This window comes from Sinocyclocheilus grahami, unplaced genomic scaffold (genome assembly GCF_001515645.1).
Source record: "Sinocyclocheilus grahami isolate Dianchi unplaced genomic scaffold, SAMN03320097.WGS_v1.1 scaffold227.1, whole genome shotgun sequence".
Classification (NCBI taxonomy): Eukaryota; Metazoa; Chordata; class Actinopteri; order Cypriniformes; family Cyprinidae; genus Sinocyclocheilus; species Sinocyclocheilus grahami.
In genome coordinates, this window is record NW_015505406.1 from 1,109,343 (window position 1) to 1,134,162 (window position 24,820).

At 37.0% G+C, this 24,820-nt stretch overlaps 2 protein-coding genes and 1 pseudogene across 3 annotated transcripts in view; all 3 read right to left on the minus strand.

Annotated features, from left to right (window-relative positions):
* Positions 1–1,513: 1,513 nt before the first annotated feature.
* On the minus strand, positions 1,514–9,203 carry LOC107597068 (crossover junction endonuclease MUS81-like; annotated as a pseudogene).
* Positions 9,204–10,243: 1,040 nt separating this feature from the next.
* LOC107597097 (putative transcription factor Ovo-like 1) lies at positions 10,244–16,734 on the minus strand. Of its 2 annotated transcripts, none has more exons than XM_016288007.1 (4): positions 16,204–16,734; positions 12,892–13,130; positions 12,403–12,694; positions 10,244–11,277 (listed from the first exon to the last, which is right to left on the minus strand). In XM_016288007.1, the coding sequence occupies exons 1-4, from the start codon at positions 16,301–16,303 to the stop codon at positions 10,940–10,942; spliced, it is 969 nt and encodes a 322-aa protein (XP_016143493.1). In that variant the 5' UTR covers positions 16,304–16,734; the 3' UTR covers positions 10,244–10,939. The 2 variants fall into 2 exon arrangements, with proteins under 2 accessions (XP_016143493.1, XP_016143494.1); XM_016288008.1 differs by having other exon boundaries at positions 16,513–16,521.
* A 1,732-nt stretch (positions 16,735–18,466) lies between these two features.
* LOC107597070 (E3 ubiquitin-protein ligase TRIM39) overlaps positions 18,467–24,820 on the minus strand; it is a 16,610-nt gene continuing 10,256 nt past the window's right edge. The window contains exons 6-9 of the mRNA XM_016287983.1: positions 21,920–22,067; positions 21,789–21,833; positions 21,631–21,657; positions 18,467–20,372 (exon numbers count right to left, since the gene is read on the minus strand). Coding sequence (XP_016143469.1) covers positions 19,831–20,372; positions 21,631–21,657; positions 21,789–21,833; positions 21,920–22,067 — 762 coding nt within the window. The 3' untranslated portion in view covers positions 18,467–19,830. The remainder of the gene's footprint in view (positions 20,373–21,630; positions 21,658–21,788; positions 21,834–21,919; positions 22,068–24,820) is intronic.

Sequence of the window (24,820 nt, forward strand, 5' to 3'; positions counted from 1 at the left end):
AAATATATATATATATATATATATACACCCACACCCACACACACACACATATATATATATATATATATATATATATATATACGTACACTATGTCACTAATACTTATTTGTTATATTGTAATTGTATTCTTTTGCTATTAGTAACTTAATTGGGTATTAGTACTTTTTCAGTATCCAGTAACCATTCAAACATTTAAGTATCTGTTCCAGTATTCTTAGTAGCAATTGTAATATATATATATATATTAGACTGTAGTTCTATTGTTGCGAACATTTTTATTAAATTATTACTAAACCATTCTGACCAGTCATGATATATGACAAGAAAACATGTAATATAAGAAATGCTAGTAACAAATGGGAGATATTTGTCTTATAAAGGTACTAGGTCTAACTGTCCAAGTAGAACTACAATAAATACTCGTCACTAATAGAATAAGTAGTAGTATCTAATAGTTACTACTGAATCTGATAAAGATACAACTATTCTCTAATGGATTGCTTAGCAAGTAATTAAAAGTTGTCAGTAACAAATGTTAAAATGGCTTGCCATATACGTCGTGACAGCCTTCCTGTGCTCAACACTAATACTGACTGTACTACAGAATACCAGCTAACCTGTGTATGTAAACACAAAATTACACCATTTATTTTGGATTTGGAGAATTTACACGCCCTCGTCTCACCTCTTCCCTCCCAGCTCCGTTGAGAATGGGCTCCTCTCCATCTGCCGTCGCCTCCTGCATCTTTCCTCCGTCCCTCTAGCCCCACGGAGGCACCCCGGGCTTCAGGATGTGGCGGGCGGCCCTCGGGTAAGTCACCCCATCCGCCGCTGGTCCCGATACGTTTGCTCGAGAGCAGCAGCCTGGGCGAAGTCGCATGAACAACGCCACATTACCCACCCGCACTCTCCGTCTCCTCCTTGCCCTTCACACATCAAGTGCATGCATATCTTCTCAAATAGTCTCTCGGTTCTGACCATCTCAGCACCAGCTTCATCACCTTCACTGTGGTGAGGATGATGAGGTTGTTGTTATGGCTGTAGGTCCAGTAACATGGATGATGGGAAGAGAATGCATCGAGGATTTTACAACGCACGCGCCTGTCTGAATGCTGGATGCAGGCAGCAAAACGTCAAAACACATTTCCACGAAAGCAAGCAGCGTCGATCCAAGGCGCTCTACTTGTTTTTGTCGATGTGCGTGTTTCTCCTTGAGGGAGATTCAGAGGACGTCAGCGGAGTCCCCCTCCAATCTCCTGTAAGGCAGAGCAGCTGTTACCTCAACACTCCTTTCTTAACACTGATGTCACCCACCTGCACCATACAGCTTGTCCCAATCCATTGCACCAATGCCTGCTTGCAATTATTTCCCTCTTTTAATGCACATTTTGCCTTTATATAAATCTTATGCTTCAGTGATTAAAGTTAAGGCACAGCAAGTTTGCAGGGGTTTTTTTAAACATAAGATTGAACTGCAATACTCCAGAGGGGTGAGAGAAACAGACAGACAGAAAGTTAGAAAAACTGTCATTTATATTTTTATTACTTTAGACATTATTTGAGAGTCAACAAATGTACAGAATGAAAATGCAATGATTAAACTAAAGTGCAGCAACACATTTGTGTTTGTAATAAGGCGAAAGCCTATGACAGAGGTCCACGTGTACAGTAGAGCTGATATATAGTGCGGCTCAAGGCCGGTCCAATATTCCTGCAATAAAAAAATATATACATCATAATATAGCAACTAAAAAAAAATTAATAAATGAAGTCATATAGGCTAAACAAAGAATGCATTTAGTTTATCAAAAAATAATATTGTGAAATATTATTACTATTTAAAATAACAAAAAAAAATGTTTTTATACATTTTAAAATGTAATTTATTCCTGTGATACAAGGCTGAATTTTTAGCATCATTACTCAGTCTTCAGTGTCACACAATCCTTCAGAAATCATTCTGATATGCTGATTTGGTGCTCAATATTTCTTGTTGCTATCAGTGTTGAAAATTTATCAAAAAATAATATTGTGAAATATTATTACTATTTAAAATAACAACAAAAAAAAGTTTTTATACATTTTAAAATGTAATTTATTCCTGTGATCCAAGGCTGAATTTTTAGCATCATTACTCAGTCTTCAGTGTCACACAATCCTTCAGAAATCATTCTGATATGCTGATTTGGTGCTCAATATTTCTTGTTGCTATCAGTGTTGAAAAATGTTGTGCTGCTTAATATTTTTGTGGAAATCACAATGCATTATTTTCAAGATTCAATGATGAATAGAAAGTTCAGAGAAGCAGCATTTATTTAAAATAAAATGTAGGTCTTTACTGTCACTTGATTCATTTATTGCATCCTTGCTGAATAAAAATATAGATTTCTTTATATTTTCTTCATATTCTTTATTTGCGACCCTGGAGCACAAAACCAGACATAAGTAGCACGGGTATATTTGTAGCAATAGCCAAAAATACAATGTATGGGTCAAAATTATCGATTTTTCTTTTATGCCAAAAATCATTAGGATATTAAGTAAAGATCATGTTCCATGAAGATATTTTGTAAATTTCCTACCATAAATATATCAAAACTTAATTTTTGATTAGTAACATGCATTGCTAAGAACTTAATTTGGACAACTTTAAAGGCGCTTTTCTCAATATTTAGATTTTTTTGCACCCTCAGATTCCAGATTTTCAAGTAGTTGTATCTCGGTGAATTTTTAGCATCATTACTCAGTCTTCAGTGTCACACAATCCTTCAGAAATCATTCTGATATGCTGATTTGGTGCTCAATATTTCTTGTTGCTATCAGTGTTGAAAAATGTTGTGCTGCTTAATATTTTTGTGGAAATCACAATGCATTATTTTCAAGATTCAATGATGAATAGAAAGTTCAGAGAAGCAGCATTTATTTAAAATAAAATGTAGGTCTTTACTGTCACTTGATTCATTTATTGCATCCTTGCTGAATAAAAATATAGATTTCTTTATATTTTCTTCATATTCTTTATTTGCGACCCTGGAGCACAAAACCAGACATAAGTAGCACGGGTATATTTGTAGCAATAGCCAAAAATACAATGTATGGGTCAAAATTATCGATTTTTCTTTTATGCCAAAAATCATTAGGATATTAAGTAAAGATCATGTTCCATGAAGATATTTTGTAAATTTCCTACCATAAATATATCAAAACTTAATTTTTGATTAGTAACATGCATTGCTAAGAACTTAATTTGGACAACTTTAAAGGCGCTTTTCTCAATATTTAGATTTTTTTGCACCCTCAGATTCCAGATTTTCAAGTAGTTGTATCTCGGTCAAATATTGTCCTAACCTAACAAGCCATACATCAATTGAAAGCTTGTTTTGAAAAATTGACACTTAAGACAAAGGTTTTGTGGTCCAGGGTCACACATAGCAATTCTTAGCAGATGAGCAAGCAAAGCCATTACATTAATTTTAAACACATACATGCAGATAGATAGACAGACAGACAGACAGACAGACAGAGTATAAACAAATCAGTACAAACAAAACAAACCTTTTGAGTTTTCCATATTTGATGGATGAAAGAAGTTTCTCTTTATCTGTTTCATTGGAGCACTGATCATATGCTTGCAATAAACTAGAGAAATAATAAATGATTTAAAAAATCAAGCAAAGCCAATAACCTTTTCCAAACGATTGGGTGAACCAAGAGGTAAAATGACATGACCTTGACATGTTGTCATCCATTTATTTTACCAAGCAATTGTTATGGAATACAATCATTTGAATTTCATACATTGAGTAAATGTCTGGGATAGTAGAATATAAATGAGTAATTTAATGAGTGAGTGTCTGTGATAGTGGAATGTAAATTAGTTTTAATGACTGAGTGTTTCTGCAATAGTGGAGAGTGAGTCACACCTGCTGACTGTGCTGTAGTTTTCAAGAACAGCGGTTGCTTTATCACCAGAGACTCTGCATCATAAGCTGTCGTACAAATACTTCACGCACTGTCTGGCACTGTTTGTACGAGTCAGAGATCTTGATTAGAAATAATAGTAGGATTTATGAAGAAAAAAACACTTTTCTACAGGAAAGCATGATATATAACAGCACAACAAAGGTCACCAGCAGGGAAAAAATAAATAAATATATATGTATTATTAATAATAATAATAATATAGTGCGCTGTCAAACGATCGCGATTAATCGCATCCAAAATAAAAGTTTTTGCTCACATAATATGTGTATGTGTAGTGTGTACTGTATATTTATTATGTATGATACACACACATGCATGTATATATTTAAGAAAAATATGGTATGTTTATATATTAAACATCTATATATAGTATGTGACCCTGGACCACGGTAAATTTTTTCGAAATTGAGATTTATACATCATCTGAAAGCAAATATACCCCAGCGACTTAAGACTGGTTTTGTGCTCCAGGGTCACATATAAATTATATGAATATTAATATATACATGTAAATATTTTCAAAATATATACTGTATGCATAATAAATATACGCACTACACACACACGTGAACAAAAACTTATGATGGATGCGATTAATCGTTTGACAGCACTAATTTATATATATATATATATATATATATACACACATATATATTTATCATATCAGTTTTAGTTTATACTGGATATTTAATTGCAGGCACTCAGTTCCACCCACTTTTAGATTATTTTTCCTGTTATATAGCGGCATCTCTTTAAGTCTAAAATACAAACAAACAAAAAATCATAATAATAATTCTTTAATAGCACTATTTCAAGAAAGGCTATTTTTAAGACACTTGAATATCCAAAACGAATATCCAACCATACTGTACAATATAATATTGTGATGTCTAAATTCACTTATGCATCACAATCCCAGTTTTAGGTTTTAATGTTATATTTTTATTTTAGTACAGATTTTTAAATGTTGCCATTTATCATATCAGCAATAATTATTTTCATGTTATCAGCAAATCACATTGGGCATTATTTTGATATCAGTGCAAACCAACTTTCTACAATGTTCACTGATTTGTTGACATTACCTTGTTCTTAATAGCCCCATAGTTCAATTCTGTGAAGGCCGTGAGAGAACAGGACAGGTTTGCCATTTGCTCACTCTTATCTTCTCCATCATCCTCCAGTTCTCTGGAGCGACAGAATAATGTGCAATTCTTAGGATTAAAAAAAAGCCAGAAAGTCTCAACGGAAATAAAAGCACAAACAAAAACCCCGACATAAATTAGGGAATACTAGAATATAATAGGGAAAATGTGATTTACACATACTGCACTGATTTGGCTTTGAAACAAACCTGGTAGAGTTTCTGGAGGTATCTGGTCATGATGGTGAGGTAAGCAGCAGACTCTTTCACATCCTGTACGTGCTTCACAAAGAAGCCATCAATTACCTGCGAATTACAAACTTATACAATCACATCATCATCATCATCCATTATTGAATGATGGTCTTCTTTATGGCCTGCTCTATACTTGTGTATTGACTATAGCCTGTTGCAATGTACTCTCAGGTACACTGAGATGAGCCGCCACTGATCCACACTCCTCCACTAGATAAATGGGCTTACGCAGACCACACCTCTTCAGTCGAAACTAAGGACGAGAATGCGACCGAAGAAAATAAACGGTAAAATAATAAACCACAAATGAAGTCACAAATCTTTTTATTATATTTAGAAAGCAGATAAATGGCAATTGAAAAATGGCATTCAACTTTTTTGTGTGTGTGTCATAATTCAAACCTTCTGCTCTCTGAAGCGTGCATCTATGATGCTTCCACACAGATCATCCATCCTCTTCCTCTCAATTATGTAATCAAGCACCAGCTCTTTTCCCACAGGTGGACGCAGCTGCCCTGGAGGAGGACACAGTTTTTATTTGGAATTTGTACATGTGGAAGCTTTATAATTAAAAAGATTGAATCTATTAAAACGGTGGTTCTAAACTATGAGGCCTCTGCAATCTTCCAGGGAGCACCAATAAGTCTAAAAATGATTTAAAGGAATAGTTCAACCACAAATGAAAATTGGCTGAAAATGTAACCACCCTTGGCCTTCTAAGATGTAAATGAGTTCAATTCATCATCAGAACAGATTTGGAGAAATGTAGCATTACATCACTTGTTCTCCAATGGATCCTCTGCAGTGAACTGGTGCTGTCAGAATAAGAGTCCAAACAGCTGATATAAACATCACAAAAATCCAATTTGTTCCAATGAAGAAACAAACTCATCTTGGATGGCCTGAGGGTGAGGTTTTTAGCTCATTTTAATTTCTGGGAAGAACTATGTATTTAAATATTTATATTAATATGTTAAATATGATATGTTGACATAATTTAGCATTTAAAATGTAAAAAAATCCCAAAACAAATAAAAAATAAAGATGTACAATATTAAACTGATATGATATCAGTTTTAGTTTATTTGCTTTTATTATAACAGAAGTACATAACAGCTGAGTTAGAAGGGCCTTCCAATATTGTCTCGGACAAATGGGGGGTCTTGAACTCCCAAAGGTTTACAACAACTTGCAAATTTGTCCCAAGTAAACCGTTTTAAAAACCCATTTTTTCTAAGAGCAACACTGCTATCTGCTGGTTAGTAACTAGTCCGGCATCTCAGTAAAACGGGAAAAATTGCTAGTCGACTTACCAGGAACAGGTGTCACTTTCTCACCAAAGGAAGTCGCCCACATTCAGTTTCCTGACATCAAAGGTCACACCATTCCTTTGTAATTCCTTAACCAATTCTTGTTTGCGACCGCTGCTTCCCCTGTTGAGTTCAAAATACAACTGAATAATAAAGTTCTCCAAACTATTTTCAGTTTTATAAAATACTATGCATTAGAAGAACTTAAAATGAAATCCTACTGTTATTATTAAAAGTAAAATTGTACCACACATATAATTTTTTTCCTCTTTACCCTGTTGTTTCGATGAAGTCGACACACAACACAATGTCATAAGAGCCAGGTGGAAGATGCCAACCCATCGCTGTTCTCACCGTCTCTAAGGTCTGGGATTTTCCTGTGGCGTCTGATTCAGAGATGTGACCTCTGACCTGGTTTACAGAAAGAGCTGTGGCAGGCCTTTCTGAAGACTTGCTGGACCTATGGGTGGATTAAAGTTGATACAGTTAATATGCCACTACGGTGCTGCTCCATACCCTCCCAACATGCAAAACATTTTAGACATGTCATTGCACTTATGCAAAAGCCAACCTGCTTCTACTCACCAACTCTCATTCTCTTCCTGCTCCTCCTCATCCTCCTCCTCTAAAGTCAGGTCTGCAACATCTGGTCCATCCCGAGTGTCCTCTTCTTCACTCATTTGCTCCACATGTTCTTTAGCCATCCCCGTCTCTCCTGAATCCAGCTTCTCGGCTAGAGCCAGACCCAGACCAGTCAATGAATACCTGAAATAAAACAGAGAAAGATGAAGAGCAACTGAACTCAAGCTAACGCAGAAATCCAGGACAGTGATTGCAGTTTCGATCTCACCTGGCAGGACTGTGCGTCTTCACCAGAAGATCTTTCTGAATGAGTGTGCTAACTGATGACCATGCAGTGTACTTGCTACCAAGATCAGGCTATGTGTAGAGGAAAACAGCATAGTTAGGGTACAAGCAGCGGTTATAGTGAGCAGTTCTGCAAGACTTTTGTGTGTTGTGGTTTGCCTTACCACTGTGAAGGACTTCTCACACAAGGGTTGTGCCTCAGTTTGCAGTTCATTCCTAAACATAAAGCCTTTACTGCCAGGCATCTAGAAATAAATAATACACTTACATTTTATAGAGTGCATTAGTGCCTGCCTTTTTAGCAGCCTTAGCTTAAAAAATAAATAAATAAAGTAAGTAAGATGAAAATAAATGCTTGTTTTACCTGTGTGTGTCTATACAAAGTGAGCAGTACAGCATAACCTCCAGACCTCTTCTGTGGCACATATTCTCTCTTTTTCTTAGCTCCCTTCTCTTTTCTTACTACTTTTTGTGTTTGCTTCTGCAAAACAAGTCATTAGTTTTCTAATATTAACGCGAACAAGTAATGGCAACTCATTTCTTTTTTTTTAAACCAACCATATGCTCACTAAAGTTTCCTGAAGGTTCCTTCTGAGGTTCTTCCATCTGTTCGGAGGAAGCCGTGGTGCTCCGATGGCAAGAAGTAGCCAAGTGGATTGGAGCATCAGAACCTTTAAGGAATAAAACAGAAGACTGTAAACATGACACACTAAAGAAAGAGTGTGGATACTCTAAGCATTTCAGAGAAAATCTTGGTCTGCACTACACTGAAGTCCCTCACCGTTTTCCCGATAATGCTTCTGCAGCCGCTTGTCCAAAATCTTGCAGATCCCGTCACCGAAATTTTGCAGGATCTTCGTCTCTTTTCCATTTTTCAGCGGCAGAGGGTATTTTTTCAAAGAGTTTATGGCCTGTGTAAAAGCACAACATTGCATTTGCTAAGTTTAATGAGTTACTAATGGGATTGTTTACGTGTTTACAGTCAGTTAAATCCGATATGTGACCCTGGAGCACAAAACCAGTCTTAAGTCACTGGGGTATATTTGTAGCAATAGCCAAAAATACATTGTACGGGGTCAAAATTATAGATTTTTCTTTTATGCCAAAAATCATTAGGATAATAAGTAAAGATCATGTTCATGAAGATATTTAGTACATTTCCTACTGTAAATATATTAAAACTTAATTTTTGATTAGTAAAATGCATTGCTAAGAACTTCATTTGGACAGATTTTTGGAGGCGATTTTCTCAATATTTAGATTTTTTTTTTTTGCACCCTCAGATTTTCAATTAGCTGTATCTCGGCCACATATTTTGTATTGTCCTATCCTAATATATATGGTCACATATATTTTCCTATCCTAACAAAACATACATCAATGGAAAGCTTATTTATTCAGCTTTCAGATTATATATAAATATCAATTTCGAAAAATTGACCCTTATGACTGGGTTTGTGGACCAGGGTCACATATTTGAAACTAAATGCAACACAATCGCTCACCTTCTGGTACACATACTGCGTTTTCAAGCCTTTCTCTTTGGCGCTGTCACGCAACTCTGTTTACCACTGCAAGAATAGAGGGTTTGGGCATGAAGGTACAGGGCGCTTCCGACCCAAACACACCTGATCCGTCAGCATGTTTGCATTGAACATGCAATTTACATCGTAAAAAGCCAAAGATATTCATGTTGCATATATATTTGTAATGCAACTGACTTATCCTCATTACACAAGAATGGACACATACTAGGCTATGTATGTATGTACATTAAAAACTAAATGAGCATTTGCACGTTTAGTAATTCGCTTGCAACCGACGTGTTTTGGGATGCTATATTTACCTGTAGTTTAACTGCCCACCGTTTCCCCACCTGTGCTTTCGAAAGTATTGTAGTTGCGTAATTTCCGTCCAAGGATACACTAGTAGCGCCGCTCAAAGGGTTGATGGTGCATCTTAGTAAAGCTCAAAACGCTGTGAAACATGACATTCTGCATGAGGACTAAACACATACAATATGGTTGCATGATGTTTAGATGAATGTTTTGCAGTAATATACAACTAGTAGTTAATTTCCCCAACTTGGACTCGATTAATACGCACATTTAATCTCACTTCAATCATGTTTGTTTTAAACGAGAAATTCTTGTACAGTGTTACAGTTTGAAAGGGTGGTACAGAATGTGTTGGTGCTGTTGAAAATAACGGTTCTAAAGGGATAGGCACCTTTGAGCCGTTAATGCCTGATGGCCCCACAATGAAACAGCCACTGAATTCCATGAACAAGACCAAACAAGGATCTGGAATCCGCCAACATCCACCCACTGACATCCACCCATCGCTTTCTCTTCTGCTGTCTCTTATTCATTCTCTCTTGCATGCAAATTCTAAAATGCTTTATTGGTCTAATCTGCCTCCATAACTGTTTGCATGCATGCAATCATGCATAAAACATACTTTATATATAAAATCAATCATTAAGTTCTAAGCAAGTAGCTGGGTTTCTGATAGTATGTTCGTGAAATAATACAAGCGAATGAATCACACTTCTTTTTAAACCATCAACAAAAACACATTTATTGTGTAGGTGTGTTGTTATAGATTGCCACAGAGCCTACTTAATTTATCTAACAGTGACAAGAAATTAAAATGTTATTACATAGGCTACGTGATGCTTTTGAATATAAAAAGTACAAAAAAAATAATAACCCCAAAACACAAGTATTACAAGTATTAAAGGTTGTTACATGTGAAAGTAAATGTATAAAATCTAGCAAAAAACATACCCAGGAAAATATAACACCAGGATAAATATAATTATTTTTATGTAAAATTTATGCAAGTATATATTACATACAGTAGTAAATCAACAACACATTAAAATAACAAAATTAATTTCCTTTCTAAATCCCTTTTTCAAACATTCAGGGACTGCTGATATGTAACTATCAGTCGCTTCAGCGTTCATTTTAGTGTTGAAACACTACTACATAAAATCATTGTCCCACACAGTAAAAATTCAACTATTTAATGTCACATTGAATTGTGTATTTCTCCTGAGTTGTGTTTCATCTCATCTATTTGAATAATAATATTATTATTATGTAAACTGAAGTAGTGCATACTTATGCTGTAGACGTTATCGTCTGCTTTTGTGTGTTTCACAGGGAAAAGTACAGCCCGATTCTCAAAAGTGTAAACTGAATCTCAGCGTACTGCCATTAAAACAGCATTTTGCATGACTTCACTTTCTCTTTTTAAATTCCCTCTTCCCTCATGTCTGTTGAATGAAACAATAAATCATCAGAATGCACATTAATCACATTCCTTATATATATATATATATATATATATATTTTAGGAAACATCCCTTTCTCTACCTCCCTCCTGACCCTACAGTGTCATCGCTGTTATGAGAGAGAGGGGAACCAGGTTGGGAGGTGTCATCTCTGGTAGCGTTCATCATTGGTGACTGTCTTCGTGCCCCCTTGGCCAGCAGGAGGACACTGTTTGGATGTTCAGTGTGGAGGTGGCACAGCAATGCATCCTGGGTAGAAGCTGTATGGCCGCACTCTTCACAGACGTACAGCTTGTTGCGGCGCTCCTTGTAAGCGTACTGCTGCGTGACACCATGAATCTTCTTCATGTGGGACTCCAGAGAGCAGCGCTGAGTGAAGGCCTTCTCACAGAGATTGCACTTGTATGGACGAACACCTACAGGAGGAACAGAAGAATATTCTTGTTTAAAAAAGGTGAAGAGTTTTTGCATGTTGGTATAACATAACACTTTTTCTTCTAATAACAAAAAAGTATCCAAATAGTTTTTTTTAACTAATATGCTGATTTGTTGCTTCACGATGCCACAGAAGAACCTTTTTTGTCTAAATGGTTCCATAAAGAACCTTTAACATCTGAAGAACCTTTCTGTTTCACAAAAGGTTCTTTGTAGCGAAAGAAGGTTCTTCAGATTATAAAAAGGTAAGAAAGAGATGATTCTTTGTGGAACTAAAAATGGTTCTTCTATGGCATCGCTGTTAAGAACCTTTTAAGCACCTTTATTTTTAAGAGTGAAGAAACATTTCTTATTATCAATGTTGAATTTTTAATTTTCTAGTTAAATTCTTAATTTTATGTGGGAACTGTTATATACTACCTTTCAAATGTTTGGGGTAAGAAAATGTTTTTTTATTTTTATTCAGCAAGAATTCATTAAATTGACCAAAAGTAACAGTAAAGTTTAAACAGGTTTCTATTTCAAATAAATGCTGTTCTTTTGAATTTTCTATTCATTAAAGAACCCTGAAAAATATTTATCATGATTTCCACAAAAATATTAAACCGCAAAAACTGTTTTCAGTATTGATAATAATACAAACTATTATTAACCGATGATAATTTATAATAATTTGTGCACCAAATCAGCATATTAGAATGATTTCTGAAGGATCATGCGACACTGAAGACGGGCTACTGAAAATTAAGCTTTGCATCACAGGAATAAATTCTATTTTTAAATATATTCAAATAGAAAACAGTTATTTTAAATGTTAATATTATTTCACAATATTACTGTTTTTACTGTATTTTTAATCAAAGAAATGCAGCTTTGGTCTTTTTTCAAAAACCATTTACAAATCTTAATGATTCTAAGCGTTTTTGACCTTTAGTCTGATATAGATATCTATACATTCAAAAAAAAAATTGACCTCATAATGTTTTCAATCTTCTAGTGAAAATGATTAAATCCCGCCCCTCCAAAACATCCACATCTCAGAATCCAATCAGCACCCAATTATTTGTGGCTACTTCCATTTAATCACAAACAGATGAAGCTCTTACCTGTGTGTGTGCGGACATGCCTCTTGAGATCGAAGGTGTCGTTAAAGCCCTTTCCGCAAAAGTCGCACAGGTGTCTCTTCTGCTCGCTGTGACATTTCAGGTGTCTGTTTAGCATGCGCTGGAACTGGAAAACTTTTTGACACACCTGGCAAACATAAGTACCCCCACTCGACTGCACTGAAGGCGACTTAGCAGCAGGAGGGGAGCAAGGTATCGCTATAGAAGCAGGTGGACTTGTAGTTACGCTAGGAACAATAGGTGGAACCTCTTTGGAAAGCTCACCTGTGGTAACCTGCAGCAAGATAACAAACAAAGACGAAATTAGTGGTAGTGTAAACATTCAGACTAGTAAAGTGATACGAGTATAACCCACAAATCAATTATGTCCAACGGTGGCACAATGGCTCCGCAGCTGAATATGAGCTTATTGCCGCAGTAACTAGATCTTAGATCAACATAGTAAAAGTAAACATTTTCCAGAAGCCTCACCTTTATTTTAGTGCGCACGTACGTATTGTTGTGTGTGCTTCGGATGTGCTCGGTCTCTGGACTCTGGCCCAGAGCAGTGCATGATGGGAGCTCAGCCGCAGGAACCACTGCACCGGGGTCATTGGTGTACATCTGGTTGTATGTGTACATGCTGTGGTCCTTGCGAGTGGACAGGCACAACGCCACCTCTGCCGGACTGGCTTCGGTCTCCTCTCGAAGTGCAATGGGAGACATGGAGACTGGAGGAAAAGGAAGACAAGTTGGCGTCAGATTTTAAAAGTACAAACTGAGAGCAAAAAAGCATCCTTCATTGTGTTACCACAATATTTGCTTTGCATATCTGGCCCGAGTATTGTGTAAAGAAGACTAATGATGACAGGCGCAAGATGTGCAAATCTTTCCAGCATAACATCTTGGCTTTGAGAACAAGTGTGGATTACATCCTACATAGCTGAAGATGAAGGATGTGATTGCTAGACAATCAGAAACTGGGTGTGTATGTGGCTCTCGAGGCTAAGGGGGACAGTTGTGCCTCTGGGCCAGGTGTGTGAGAATGCAAGTGTGAGTGGGTGGGTTGGCTGATGCGCATGAGAGTGTGAGCGTATTGTGCCGGGCTGAAGTCAAACCACTCCTTTTACTGCTTTACCAGTCAGACCAGCTGAACTAGAGACACAAGCTTGAGCTCCCTTTATACAAACCTCCATGCAACACAATACATCAGATGGATAATCTGCAAATGTTTGCCGGTAAACTATCATGTTCTTTCCTAAGAGGTTGTTCGATCATACCCTACACATCCACTGAAGAGATTATTAGGTCACAGGAGAGAGAGACAACATTGGTTGCATGGAGATTTCAGATGATCAAAAACACTAATACTTGTAGCCTGAACAATGAATCTGTTGATTCTGTTGTGGCACAATCGACTGGGTTGCAAATTATAATGCAAATATCTGATGTGTGCAGTGCCTAACGGTAACATGCAACAATCTATATTTCATAGCGACCATATAATCCAAGTTTAGACTTGTAGAGTTAGTTGGTTTCTTGTCGTGAAGAAACCAGATGGCAGCTTAGTAGCTTCAGTGCCGAAAAGACCAGAATGTCTGTGTGATTTATAAATATTGTTATTTATTTTATTTGATTACATTTTTTTTTTTTTACTTTTTAACATAAGCTACACGTAAAAACAGTAGTGATTGTTTCTTTTTTATTTTGCCCTGATGTTTGCCAACCCCTCCCTTCACAGACAGTCTCACCACAAACAATAACAAGATGCAGGACAACAGAACGGATTTGATCTTAAATAGCACAAATAGATTTGATTCTATTAAAATCGGATACACATTTTTGATTAGGCTATTTTTATAATGAGTGAAAACGCATTTTAATTAAATGCATCAAGAAGTAAAAATATATCTCTGATCTTATTACGCAATATAAAGTCTGCAATGATCCACTCAGTCATTCAAGCAATGTAAAGCAAGTTTTTAATTAATGTAGATTTTCCAAATTATGACTATTATTATTTTTTTCCCAAAATTATAACATTTCTTGTTATCAAAGCTTCAAAGTCAATTTAATAATTTATTTGTGTCACATGCAAAGCGAAGTAGAATAAAACTATTAAAAAGAACGAAACTGAGTTAACGAATGGGTTAAAACAAGAGTCATAAAATGGGTAGGAGACGTCGATAAATATATAACAATGCCTGTGCTCCGGGTTTGTTCAACTGATATCGAAAAGTGAGGTGAAAGGTACACTCGCTGTGTGTGTGTGTATGAGAGAGAGAGAGAGAGAGAGAGAGAGAGAGAGAAAGAGAGAGTGTGTGTGTGTGTGTGTGTGTGTGTGACAGAGACATAGTGTGTGAGTGTGTGTGAGAGAGAGAGAGAGAGGGAGAGAGAGAGAGAGAGTGTGTGTGTGTGTGTGTGTGTGTGTGTGTGTGTGTGAGAGAGAGAGAGAGAGAGAGAGAGAGAGAGTGAGTGTGTGTGTGTGTGTGTGTGTGTGTGAGAGAGAGAGAGAGAGAGTGAGTGTGTGTGTGTTTGCTAAGGGTGTAGCGGGAAAAGGGAGACAGCGCGGCGAAGCCCGTTATTTCCTTCACCGCTGTAAACATTAACCCAAAACCCAATATCACGGACGACAAACTAAAGGACCACGATGCCTTAAAACGGATGCTGCATTGATTAGAAAGAAATAAAGAAAGAAAGAACGAAAGAAAGAAAAATTAAGCTAGATTAGACTTTCATGTCAGGATTGCTGTAAGAAGAATATCAGAATCAATTTGATCAACGATTAAAACCGCTTTATGAGCCTAATTAAACAACTCAGTGATAGTTATGGCAACGAATGGAACAGGTACAACAACCTCCTCCTGACATACCTGCATGAATCAGTGCTATAAATGTCTCTGTTTCAAGTCGGTTCAGTTTATGAATGGGCTGTTATGCAAATAGATTAAACTTCCACAAAAGCCCGCAGGCTGACGAACACACAAAACACCATCTGAACGCATTCTTTTAAAATGTCACATTTCTACTAGCCTACACACATTTCGTCTTTTACTGTTAACCGTAATATTGAAGAATGTCACTACAGAGAAATATTTCAGAATATGTCATTACGCCTGTAATATGATGATGCCTGTAGAAATTGAAGAAGGGGCTCATAATGAAGACTTGAGAGTCTGTTCCGTTAGGTGACCCGCAGTAATATGATAGCCGAGTGGTTTACCTCCAAAAACAGTTAAAATTAGGCAGTTATCAGTAACTTGGTTGTAATGCAAGTAGCCTAAATAAATATCACCCTAGCTATATTATCTAAACGTGATTACAGTGACTATAGTCTAATCTAGACATCAACTTTTAGTAGAAAATAAAGAGAGGCCATGCGCTTTAATTTCAGAGCACTAAACGTTTTGTGTAGGCCACTGGCACCGTGTTGCAATGAGTTTCATGTTATAAAGAAGACAGTTGGGTCTGAAGGTCAACTAAAGGAGCAATAACGGCCCTCTTACACGCAAACTCATTTTATAAGAGCATTTTTAGTTCAATAACTCACAAAGACATTGTCAAATTTAGGTACGTTTTGTATGCACCTTTTAATAGGCTAGTGTAGGCTACTAAAAAAGAAAGTTAAGCAAAACACACAAAAAAATAAATAAATGCACAAGTAAGCTGTTACTAAGGTCTGTTACTTAAACGCCGCGTGACTTGCTGGGAATAAACTGCCGTGTTACTGAACGTGCCATTCGATGCATCCGTACCGTTATCCAGATTGTGAGCTAAAAGGTGTTTACTTCTGTATCGTCTCACCTGGAATATAAATGTCTCCGCGTTCGTGATCTGGTAGATTGCTCCAGTTTCTCTTGCCGGGTGAGTTGCCCGTTTTCTTCACAAGGAAAGCTCGTGGCATGGTCTATTCCCGAGGTCCTTCCCCGCTATCTCTCAAAATTAAAAAGCAGGCTTTTAAAAAAAACACCGACCTACTTTTGGAAAAACTGCTCCACAATAGAAAATGAGTGTGAGGTCCTTCTTAGATGGTGTCTTCAATTGCCTTTTGCTCAGTTTGGAGCCGAGCTCTTCGCTCTATACGCGCACACCTCTAGCTCGAACTTTTTGTACCTGTACAGGTTTCCGTGGAGCTACATTCACCCGCTTCCGCCGTCTTCCGCTACTCTGAATTCACGAAGTCTTGCTCGGAAATGCACTCAGCCCGGTAGGTTAAGACACAGCTAGGTGTCTTTGTCAAGGTGGGAGGTGATGTTTGTGGCAGGTAAAGAGTCCAAACTGCTCAACCGACGCACTACAAAGCGAATTTCAGTGGCTCATTAGAGCGCAGGTACACCTTTCATGAGGAAATATGCAACAATGCGCATGCGTCTGAATATAACGGTGACAACAAACCCGACCCAGTCCGGCCTCTGCGTCTTACCTGTCCAACCGGTTTTCTCTCTCTCTCTGTCTCCCCCTCCCTTTAACAATTCCGCTTCAAGGTGGCGGCGAAGTGAATGTAGAGGTAATGTGGTAAGGCGAGGCAAGATGTGACCAAAGACGAGCTAAAGAGAAATCTTACACCGATTGTATACAGTTGAAGTTGCCTATTACGCCATGTACAAAAAAAACGTGTAGTTTCTTCTTTGGGGGTTTTCTCTTAAGTGCATATACACTAACCCAACTTTTGGGTTAAAAATGTAATTGAAAAATATAACCCAACAGTTGGGTTAGTCCATATTTGACCCAAAGTTGGGTTAAAACAACCCAGCATTTTTTAGAGTCTATATGCATTTAAATATAGACAAAGCGGCTCATATTTTTTTAGTGTAGACACTAACTCAAATTTGTTTATTGTTCATTAGCCCAAGCATTAGATATGGGAACAGCCAGTGATGTGATAGTTTCCTTGTAACTCAACTGCCAGATGCAACGGCATGCTCTTTGTTCCTCTGAAAATAAAACTTGAACGATGTTGCACTGAAACTTTTGAGGCCTAAACCTCCCCAGCATTTCACACCTTATTAATGAGGAGAACAGTTAAACTAACAAAAACGTCTCAAGTGTAGGCTACACAAAACAGCAGTCCATCGTGATGCTAATTAAACTATTAGGACAATTCTCAGTTCCAGCGGTTTCTTGTTGGCATGCAAGTTTCTGAAGACCATAGCTGCAGTTTTGAAGTTTCGCTTAAGCTGAGATGTGTGGCGGTAAACATACTGTATATTTTCCAAAAATGATCATGCTGTACTTAGGCCTGCAGAGTGCTTGCATGATATGAAAACCAAACTTTACATGAAGTCCTAAAATGCTTATATTTTCTTGTCATGTTAGCTGTAAATGACCTAGATAATGGGAGGAGACGAGAGAACGGTATATAAATGGAAAACAGGCTGAGGTAAAAAAAAAAAAGCAAACAGGCGGAAAGATGAAGACATGATAGCACAAATGAGAAAGAGAAAGACTTTGAGTGAAAGAAGGAGTGTTAGGTGTGCAGAATGACAGGTATGCTGTCTGGGCTGTTAATTTCTGACCACAATTAATATTTGTATTCATTTTCCTTATAGTAGACCTTGAATGCCCATTTCATGCACATACCTATTTGTTGAACTCAAATGACATTTACAGATGCTACATAAGTAACTTTTGCACTAATTTCTAATGCAAGTATTAAATTAGTTTTAGTCATGTTTTAGAAGTTATAATATCAAACATAAAACACAGAAATAGCTGGTGCCAGAGAACAGGAAAAACAAAAAAGGATTTATTAAATACAATTTAAAACACAGATGTTTTACCTGTTCCATACCTTTTTGTTTTTTCTACTTTTTTTTTAGCAGTGAAAAAACAACAACAACCAAAACTCATAAATGCACGTAGACAAATTAAATAAAGCATATAGGGAGACAGGACTAAATGCCACAGTTTTACTAATAATTCTCATTCTATATTTACTTTTGAAATTACATTTCTGAATAGACCTTAAAATCTTAGCAACAAAAATATTGAACATTTCCACTATTGATGCCCAAAAGAAAAAAACATGTTTATTGAACACACTATGTTGACAACATGCATTAAATGCATTAAACAGCAAAACGACTAATAAATACAGAAAAATAGATACTGAGCTATTGCTGTTGTGACCATCCTTGGTCTCCCTTATATGTTCCATATGGAGCAGTCTAACAGATTGGCAGTGGCATCGTTTGGCAGGTCAGCATCTGTGAAGTTTGCATTATGTAGTTTTATATGCCAATAAGTCATAAAAGGGCCGTTTGGATAGATGGCGAAGATGAATGTAACCACGTGTTTGCGTTAGGAAACGTTAGCAAAAAAGTGCACTCAGTTCTAAAACCAGTAGGTCTGCCACCTGGCGGCGCGTTGAGGAAACGCAGCCTCACCGTCTCCAGTTAACCCTCGGGTATTTTCTCTCTGACAGTTACTTTTTGACATGCTGCAACACGAACGATGCACAGACAGAAAATACCGTTAGGATTTGGTTTGGGAGTTACCTAGAGCTGTAAAAACAACAATGTAAAGACAGTTAGTGTTGATTACAGTGTCATTAACAGACACGAGGTGGTTGTAATGGTATTATGTAAGAGTAAGCAGTATAACTTTAGTCTCACTCCACTGTTGGGAAATAGGGCCCAGTCTTGATACTAAGGTATATGAAAGAGAGAGAGAAAGGGTGGGATGTTATAAAGCAAGAAATTACCTGCAGAAACTTGCCATCTGACACTGTAATGTTTATTTCATCGTGTTCAAGTACACTCATCATAACAGAAACTTTAAAGTGCAGTGTGTGAGAATTAGGCTACATTTCAAAACAGACCAAATTAACTGTATAGGCCTGCAACAGTAGATTAAGCACATTTACAAACGAAACAACATGAATTTACTAATACTCGTCTTGTATTAAAGTATTCATTTTCTCTTGAATGCCTGAAAAGTAATGGCTATTCGTTGTTTAGTGGATTGGAGTGCATTCTTGTTTAAGAAACATATAGCCTACTGTATTATTTGAGTCTTTCCTTCCTGAAGAGAAGATTAATTAAAAACTCCTGTTGAGGTAAATTAGCATATTTGTTGGTATAAAAAGACTTTGAGTACTGAAAGTAGAGCTACCAAGGCCCCTTTTTTTCCTGGACATGTCCTGGCCATGCAGGATTTCTTATTGTTTTCATATTTGCTGAAGGTAATGACTGAAAGGAAGTTTAACCAGTAGCATGCAGGCATTGTACATATAATGTATGAGGACTATAGACAGCAAGCTAAAACCTGGAAGTATGGTCATCCTAGTGATCCAAGCTCTTTATGTTATCAATGAAAATGAAGTGCCAATGTGGCAGCAGATAAATCATTTACTGTACAAGGCAAAAAAAAATGAACGTAAACAACATTTTGAATCATATGTTTGCTCATAAAAAGTTTCCATTTCACTGTTCAATCTAGAAGGACAGGCGTGATCACCAGCGGAGCATCATTTGTGCCTGTTTTATTGGTACAGGGACTGAAAAATGGATAAATGGTCTCCGAAAAGTTGTCCATAAATGTGTAAATGTGCATCTTTGCGTCCACATTATAAAAGGACAACTGGCCTTTTTCGTAGTCCACAAATAGCCCTATCTTCTGAGGTCTCAGGCTGAGGGGTAGGGCAGTGGAAGGCTCAGTCCTAAAGGCATAGTTGCTCTTGTCCCGCAAGCTAAGAAACCAGTAGCCGTTGCTGGGGCTGACTGTGATCTTACCCTTCCTGTTGCAGGAATGACTCGCCACTCCCAGGTCCCAGTCAGTCTTTCCATCCACCTCCACCTCCCAGTAGTGTCGGCCACTGGTGAATCCCTCGCAGCCCAGGACACAGACTACACGGTCGAAGCGCTCATGGTTGATGGGAACTTGTTGGTGCCTTTCACCACACCACACCTTCTTCTTGTCTTCTGATAGGATGAGACGAGGATGAGCAGTGTTGGTGTCCAGGGTCACATCCACTGGTGTAAAAAGTGAAAATAATTATCTCTTTTTATATTTTGGATGTTTAACACTATCTATCTATCTATCTATCTATCTATCTATCTATCTATCTATCCACACACACACACATGCTCTTTGAGGTCAGTACGATTTTTAAGTGTAATGTCACAAAATATTTTGATTTCAAGTTTTTTTTGTGTGTGTGCACCAAATCAGCATATTAGAATGATTTCTGAAGGATCTTGTGACACTGAAGACTGAAGTAATGATGATGAAATTGTAGTTTTACCACCACAGGAATAAATAAAAAAAGTGAAAATAATTATCTCTTTTTATATTTTGGATGTTTAACACTATCTATCTATCTATCTATCTATCTATCTATCTATCTATCTATCTATCTATCTATCTATCTATCTATCTATCTATCTATCTGTCTGTCTATCTATCTATCTATCTATCTATCTATCTATCTATCTATCTATCTATCTATCTATCTATCTATCTATCTATCTATCTATCCACACACACACACATGCTCTTTGAGGTCAGTACGATTTTTAAGTGTAATGTCACAAAATATTTTGATTTCAAGTTTTTTTTTTGTGTGTGTGCACCAAATCAGCATATTAGAATGCTTTCTGAAGGATCTTGTGACACTGAAGACTGAAGTAATGATGATGAAATTGTAGTTTTACCACCACAGGAATAATTTTTTTTTTTTAAATTTGGTGCTATTCTAACTTTAATTTAATTATATTGAAACTGTATTAATTTAAACTCATTTATATTAAATTTAATTTGTATATAAAAGACAAATTAACAAATAACTAATAAATAGCCCTTTTTATTTAGTTTAGAAGTATAATGCACAGAAATCTATGATTTGTCTCAATTAACATAATGGCATCTAAAAGCATGTACATAATAATTAATTAAATAAAAATGAGAAATGATCAAGCAAATTAGAAAAATGCAGTTTGACATAGTTTTAGATTAATTATAGAATGTCATACTGCTTGACAAGTTCTGAAATGCTCAGAAAAATTCAAGTCAAGAACAACTTGCACAAGAACAACAGAACTGAAGTTCTTATGGCCGTCAAGGGATACAGATGAGATGTGCTAGAATTAACAAACAATAAACTGTTATCTCAACAGTTTAGGACTTTACACATAACAGGGCAAACCTGTTATCAAGTCTTGAGAGAAAAAAACAACTTTACAGCACCTGCTTATATATACACTGCAGTAAAATTTAATCTTTAACACATACCTGCATATTCCTGTATTCTCTTCACTTCTGCAAAACATTAAAATAAGATAATTGTTATTGAAAAGATGAAGTTTAAAAATGCATTTCGTAATTCTAGATCCAGAGTTAAATAATGAATCATGGTAAGACTAACACTTGCCAGCTGAAGTCTTACTTACTTGGGTGTGACTTCACCAGTGATTGGCTAGCAGACACAGAGAGGCCTAGAGCCGAAAGAAAACACATGAAGTAAGTTCTCCATCTGCCACTAGATGACACTGTAGTGTTGTGTTTGACAGGTGTCACTCACAGACTGCAGGTACTTTCTGAAGCTCCTCCTTAAACTGTTCCACTAGCTGACAGACAGAGCTGTAAACTGCTTTAGTTCCAAGATCACAGGTCAGTGAGACGCCCGTCCAGTCTTTCATCGACATGGGAGCACTGACGTCAGAGTAGCCCTGTTGAGGAAGACCAGGAGCAATTGTTGAGCTTGATGTTTGCCAAGTCATGCTTATCTCCCCCCTTATTTTCAGACTGCTCCCACTGTAAAATGTCGTATACCATTTTTAACTCCTCTGGCAAACTGATAAAGAAAGGTGATTGGTGTGTGTATATATATATAACTTTAAATATAGATTTTATTAGCTTTTTTATTTTTTTGAAAGAAAGTAATACTTTCATTCAGCAAGGATGCTTTCAATTGATTAAAAGTAACAGTAAAGACTATTACATCGATCCAATGATTTCTCTTTCAAATAAATGCTATTTTTGAACTTAAGCTGCACAACTCTTTTCAGTTATGCTAATAATAAAAAATGTTTCTTGAAATTTAGCTTTGCCATAACAGAAATAAATTACATTTTAAAAATCATCAGAAAAAAGCTATTTTACACTGTAATAACATTTCACAATATTACAGTTTTTACTGGATTTTTTATCAAATAAATGCAGCCTTAGTGAGCATTAGAGACTTCTTTCAAAAAAAATATATATATCTTTTGATCGGTTGTGTGCAGTTTTTATTTTTAATTAAAATACTGTTAATTGGCAGTCGTACCTCCTCAGAATGGTTTTTGTCAGAGCAAAACATGGTTGTGTTGTGGTGCTGTGAATGATTGCTAAGGGCTTTGGTATGTGGTTGCTAAGGTATTCTGAGTTTGTGTGTGTGTGTGTGTGTGTGTTGCTATGCTTTTGCCATGGCATTGAGGTGATTTCTGTCTCTATGACATTTAAAATAAAATAAATAGTAGAAGAGAAGAGACTGGAAAGATGACCAGGACAGTCTATTACTTAAATGAAATCTGATGCCTAAGGCATGTGTATGTTGTCTTGACACATAACAACATTATAGACCTTCAGTCCAGTGATGTAATTTTCAGTCTGGGCCAGTTTAGCCAGCGCTGTGCCCCTCTTCCTCAGCTCTGTGATCTCCTGCTCCAGCTCTCTGATCATGAGCTCAGCCTGGTGCTCTGCTGAGCGACGGTTTATCTCAGTCACTTCCAGCAGCCCGGCCTGACTGCGCTCGAGAGAGCTTATCAAAGCTCCAAACAGCTGCATGCTGCGCTGCACCTCATGCTCTGACAACATCTGGAGCACAGAGGGGAAGCAGAAGCAAGGATGATGGAAGGTTTTCATCATATATCTAGATTTAAGGATGATGAAAAACCCTGACACTGCTTCACTAAAAATCAGCTGACGTTAAAACCATAGCTGTTCACTTTTCTCTAAGACTTTTGAATTTTAGATGGTGCGGGATGAAGAAAACAAGTGAAGCTTCTGCGTTACTCACTTTCATATCAACTAGTGATTGTTTGATCTCGTCCACTTTCTGCATCCTCTCTTTGGTCATCTCCTGTATCTCAGTCTCTGTGATACCAATCTTCATCTGTGTGAAAGGAAACAGGAAATGATGTAGCAGGAAGTGCCCCAGATTTTACCAGTTAATGCATATAATGCAACATTTTAGCTCAAACAAGTGCTTATACTGTATGGCAGTGCTTCATGTATTCTTACCATACAATTTTACATCCCATCTAGTATTTAAATTTTTTTTTAAGTGTCAGCTTCTTGATTTTGAATAATAGTAGTGGCCAATGATCAGTAATAGCCTATTCAGTGGACCCAGAAAGTACAGTATGTGGACACTCAAGCCAAACTTCCAATTGTACACACTAAAAAATGCTAGCTTATGGTGTACAACAGCTTGCCAGCAGGGGCGGTTCTGGAGGGATGGGGGGGTGGAAAGCTTGTTGACAGAACTAAATTTGGAATCATATCACACCAAACAATTTTGTGTGAAATGTGCAGTTTGTCCACATTATATATTAGTTAGTATATATATATACAGTATATTAGGGCTGTCAACGTTAAAGCGTTAACGCATGTGATTAATTTTACTATCCTTAACACGGATTGTAAAATTTTACAATCCTTTAAATAATTTTACGCAATTAACGCAAAATTACTGAAGCACAACTTCTATTCAAACCCTTTAACCCAATTTTGCTTCTCTGCTTGCAATCAGATAATTTTAAGCTGCTAAACTCCGGGAAAGTTTTCAGTCCAATGATCCAGTGAGAGAATGCAAACAGTCAAACAGTCCGTCCAAAACAGCGCTAATATAAAGGAAACCAGGCTGATTAAATCAGAGATTGCAGAGAGAACAGAGGACTCATGTTGCGTTTTCAGTGAATTATTCATGCCAGTGTGTTTCGCTTTTAAACACGAGCTCTGTCATATTCTGTGATTGTCTCTGAAGAGCGCGAGCCCTCACATGTCGCGCTGTGTGAAGTACAGACTGAACGGATTGTCAACACATCCCACCGCTGTATGGCCAGATGAGACGCAAACTACGTTTTCTCGACTGGATAACCAGTCTCGCTAGTAAAGTTTTAATGGATGAAGACTGCAATCAAGGTAAAGACGATTGCGGTGGCGTACAGGAGTCGTGCAGTACAGTAAGCATGCGTGAGTCCGTTATATTAATGCATGTATGAGTGCTCTTGACGCACTGATCACACATTGTATTTATGCACAGGCACAGACATTTCCGTACATTCACGTTGTTTCCACACACATTCACGATAATGTTTTGATTTGTAATGTTTATGTTGCTGTGTTTAGTTATACTGAATGGATCCGTGTACTGTAGTAGTAGAGACATGCAGTCAGCAGGCGGTTGGTTTAGGGGTTTTTTGGCATCTCCATGTGG

What these genes read in the sequence shown, in the direction of transcription:
- LOC107597097 (XM_016288007.1), bottom strand. Translation starts at nt 16,303, where the DNA reads ATGCCACGAGCTTTCCTTGTGAAGAAAACGGGCAACTCACCCGGCAAG. An exon ending in CGGAGACATTTATATTCCAG is followed by an intron (nt 13,131 to 16,203) that starts GTGAGACGATAC and finishes CTTTTCCTCCAG; the next exon opens with TCTCCATGTCTCCCATTGCA. An exon ending in ACGTGCGCACTAAAATAAAG is followed by an intron (nt 12,695 to 12,891) that starts GTGAGGCTTCTG and finishes ATCTTGCTGCAG; the next exon opens with GTTACCACAGGTGAGCTTTC.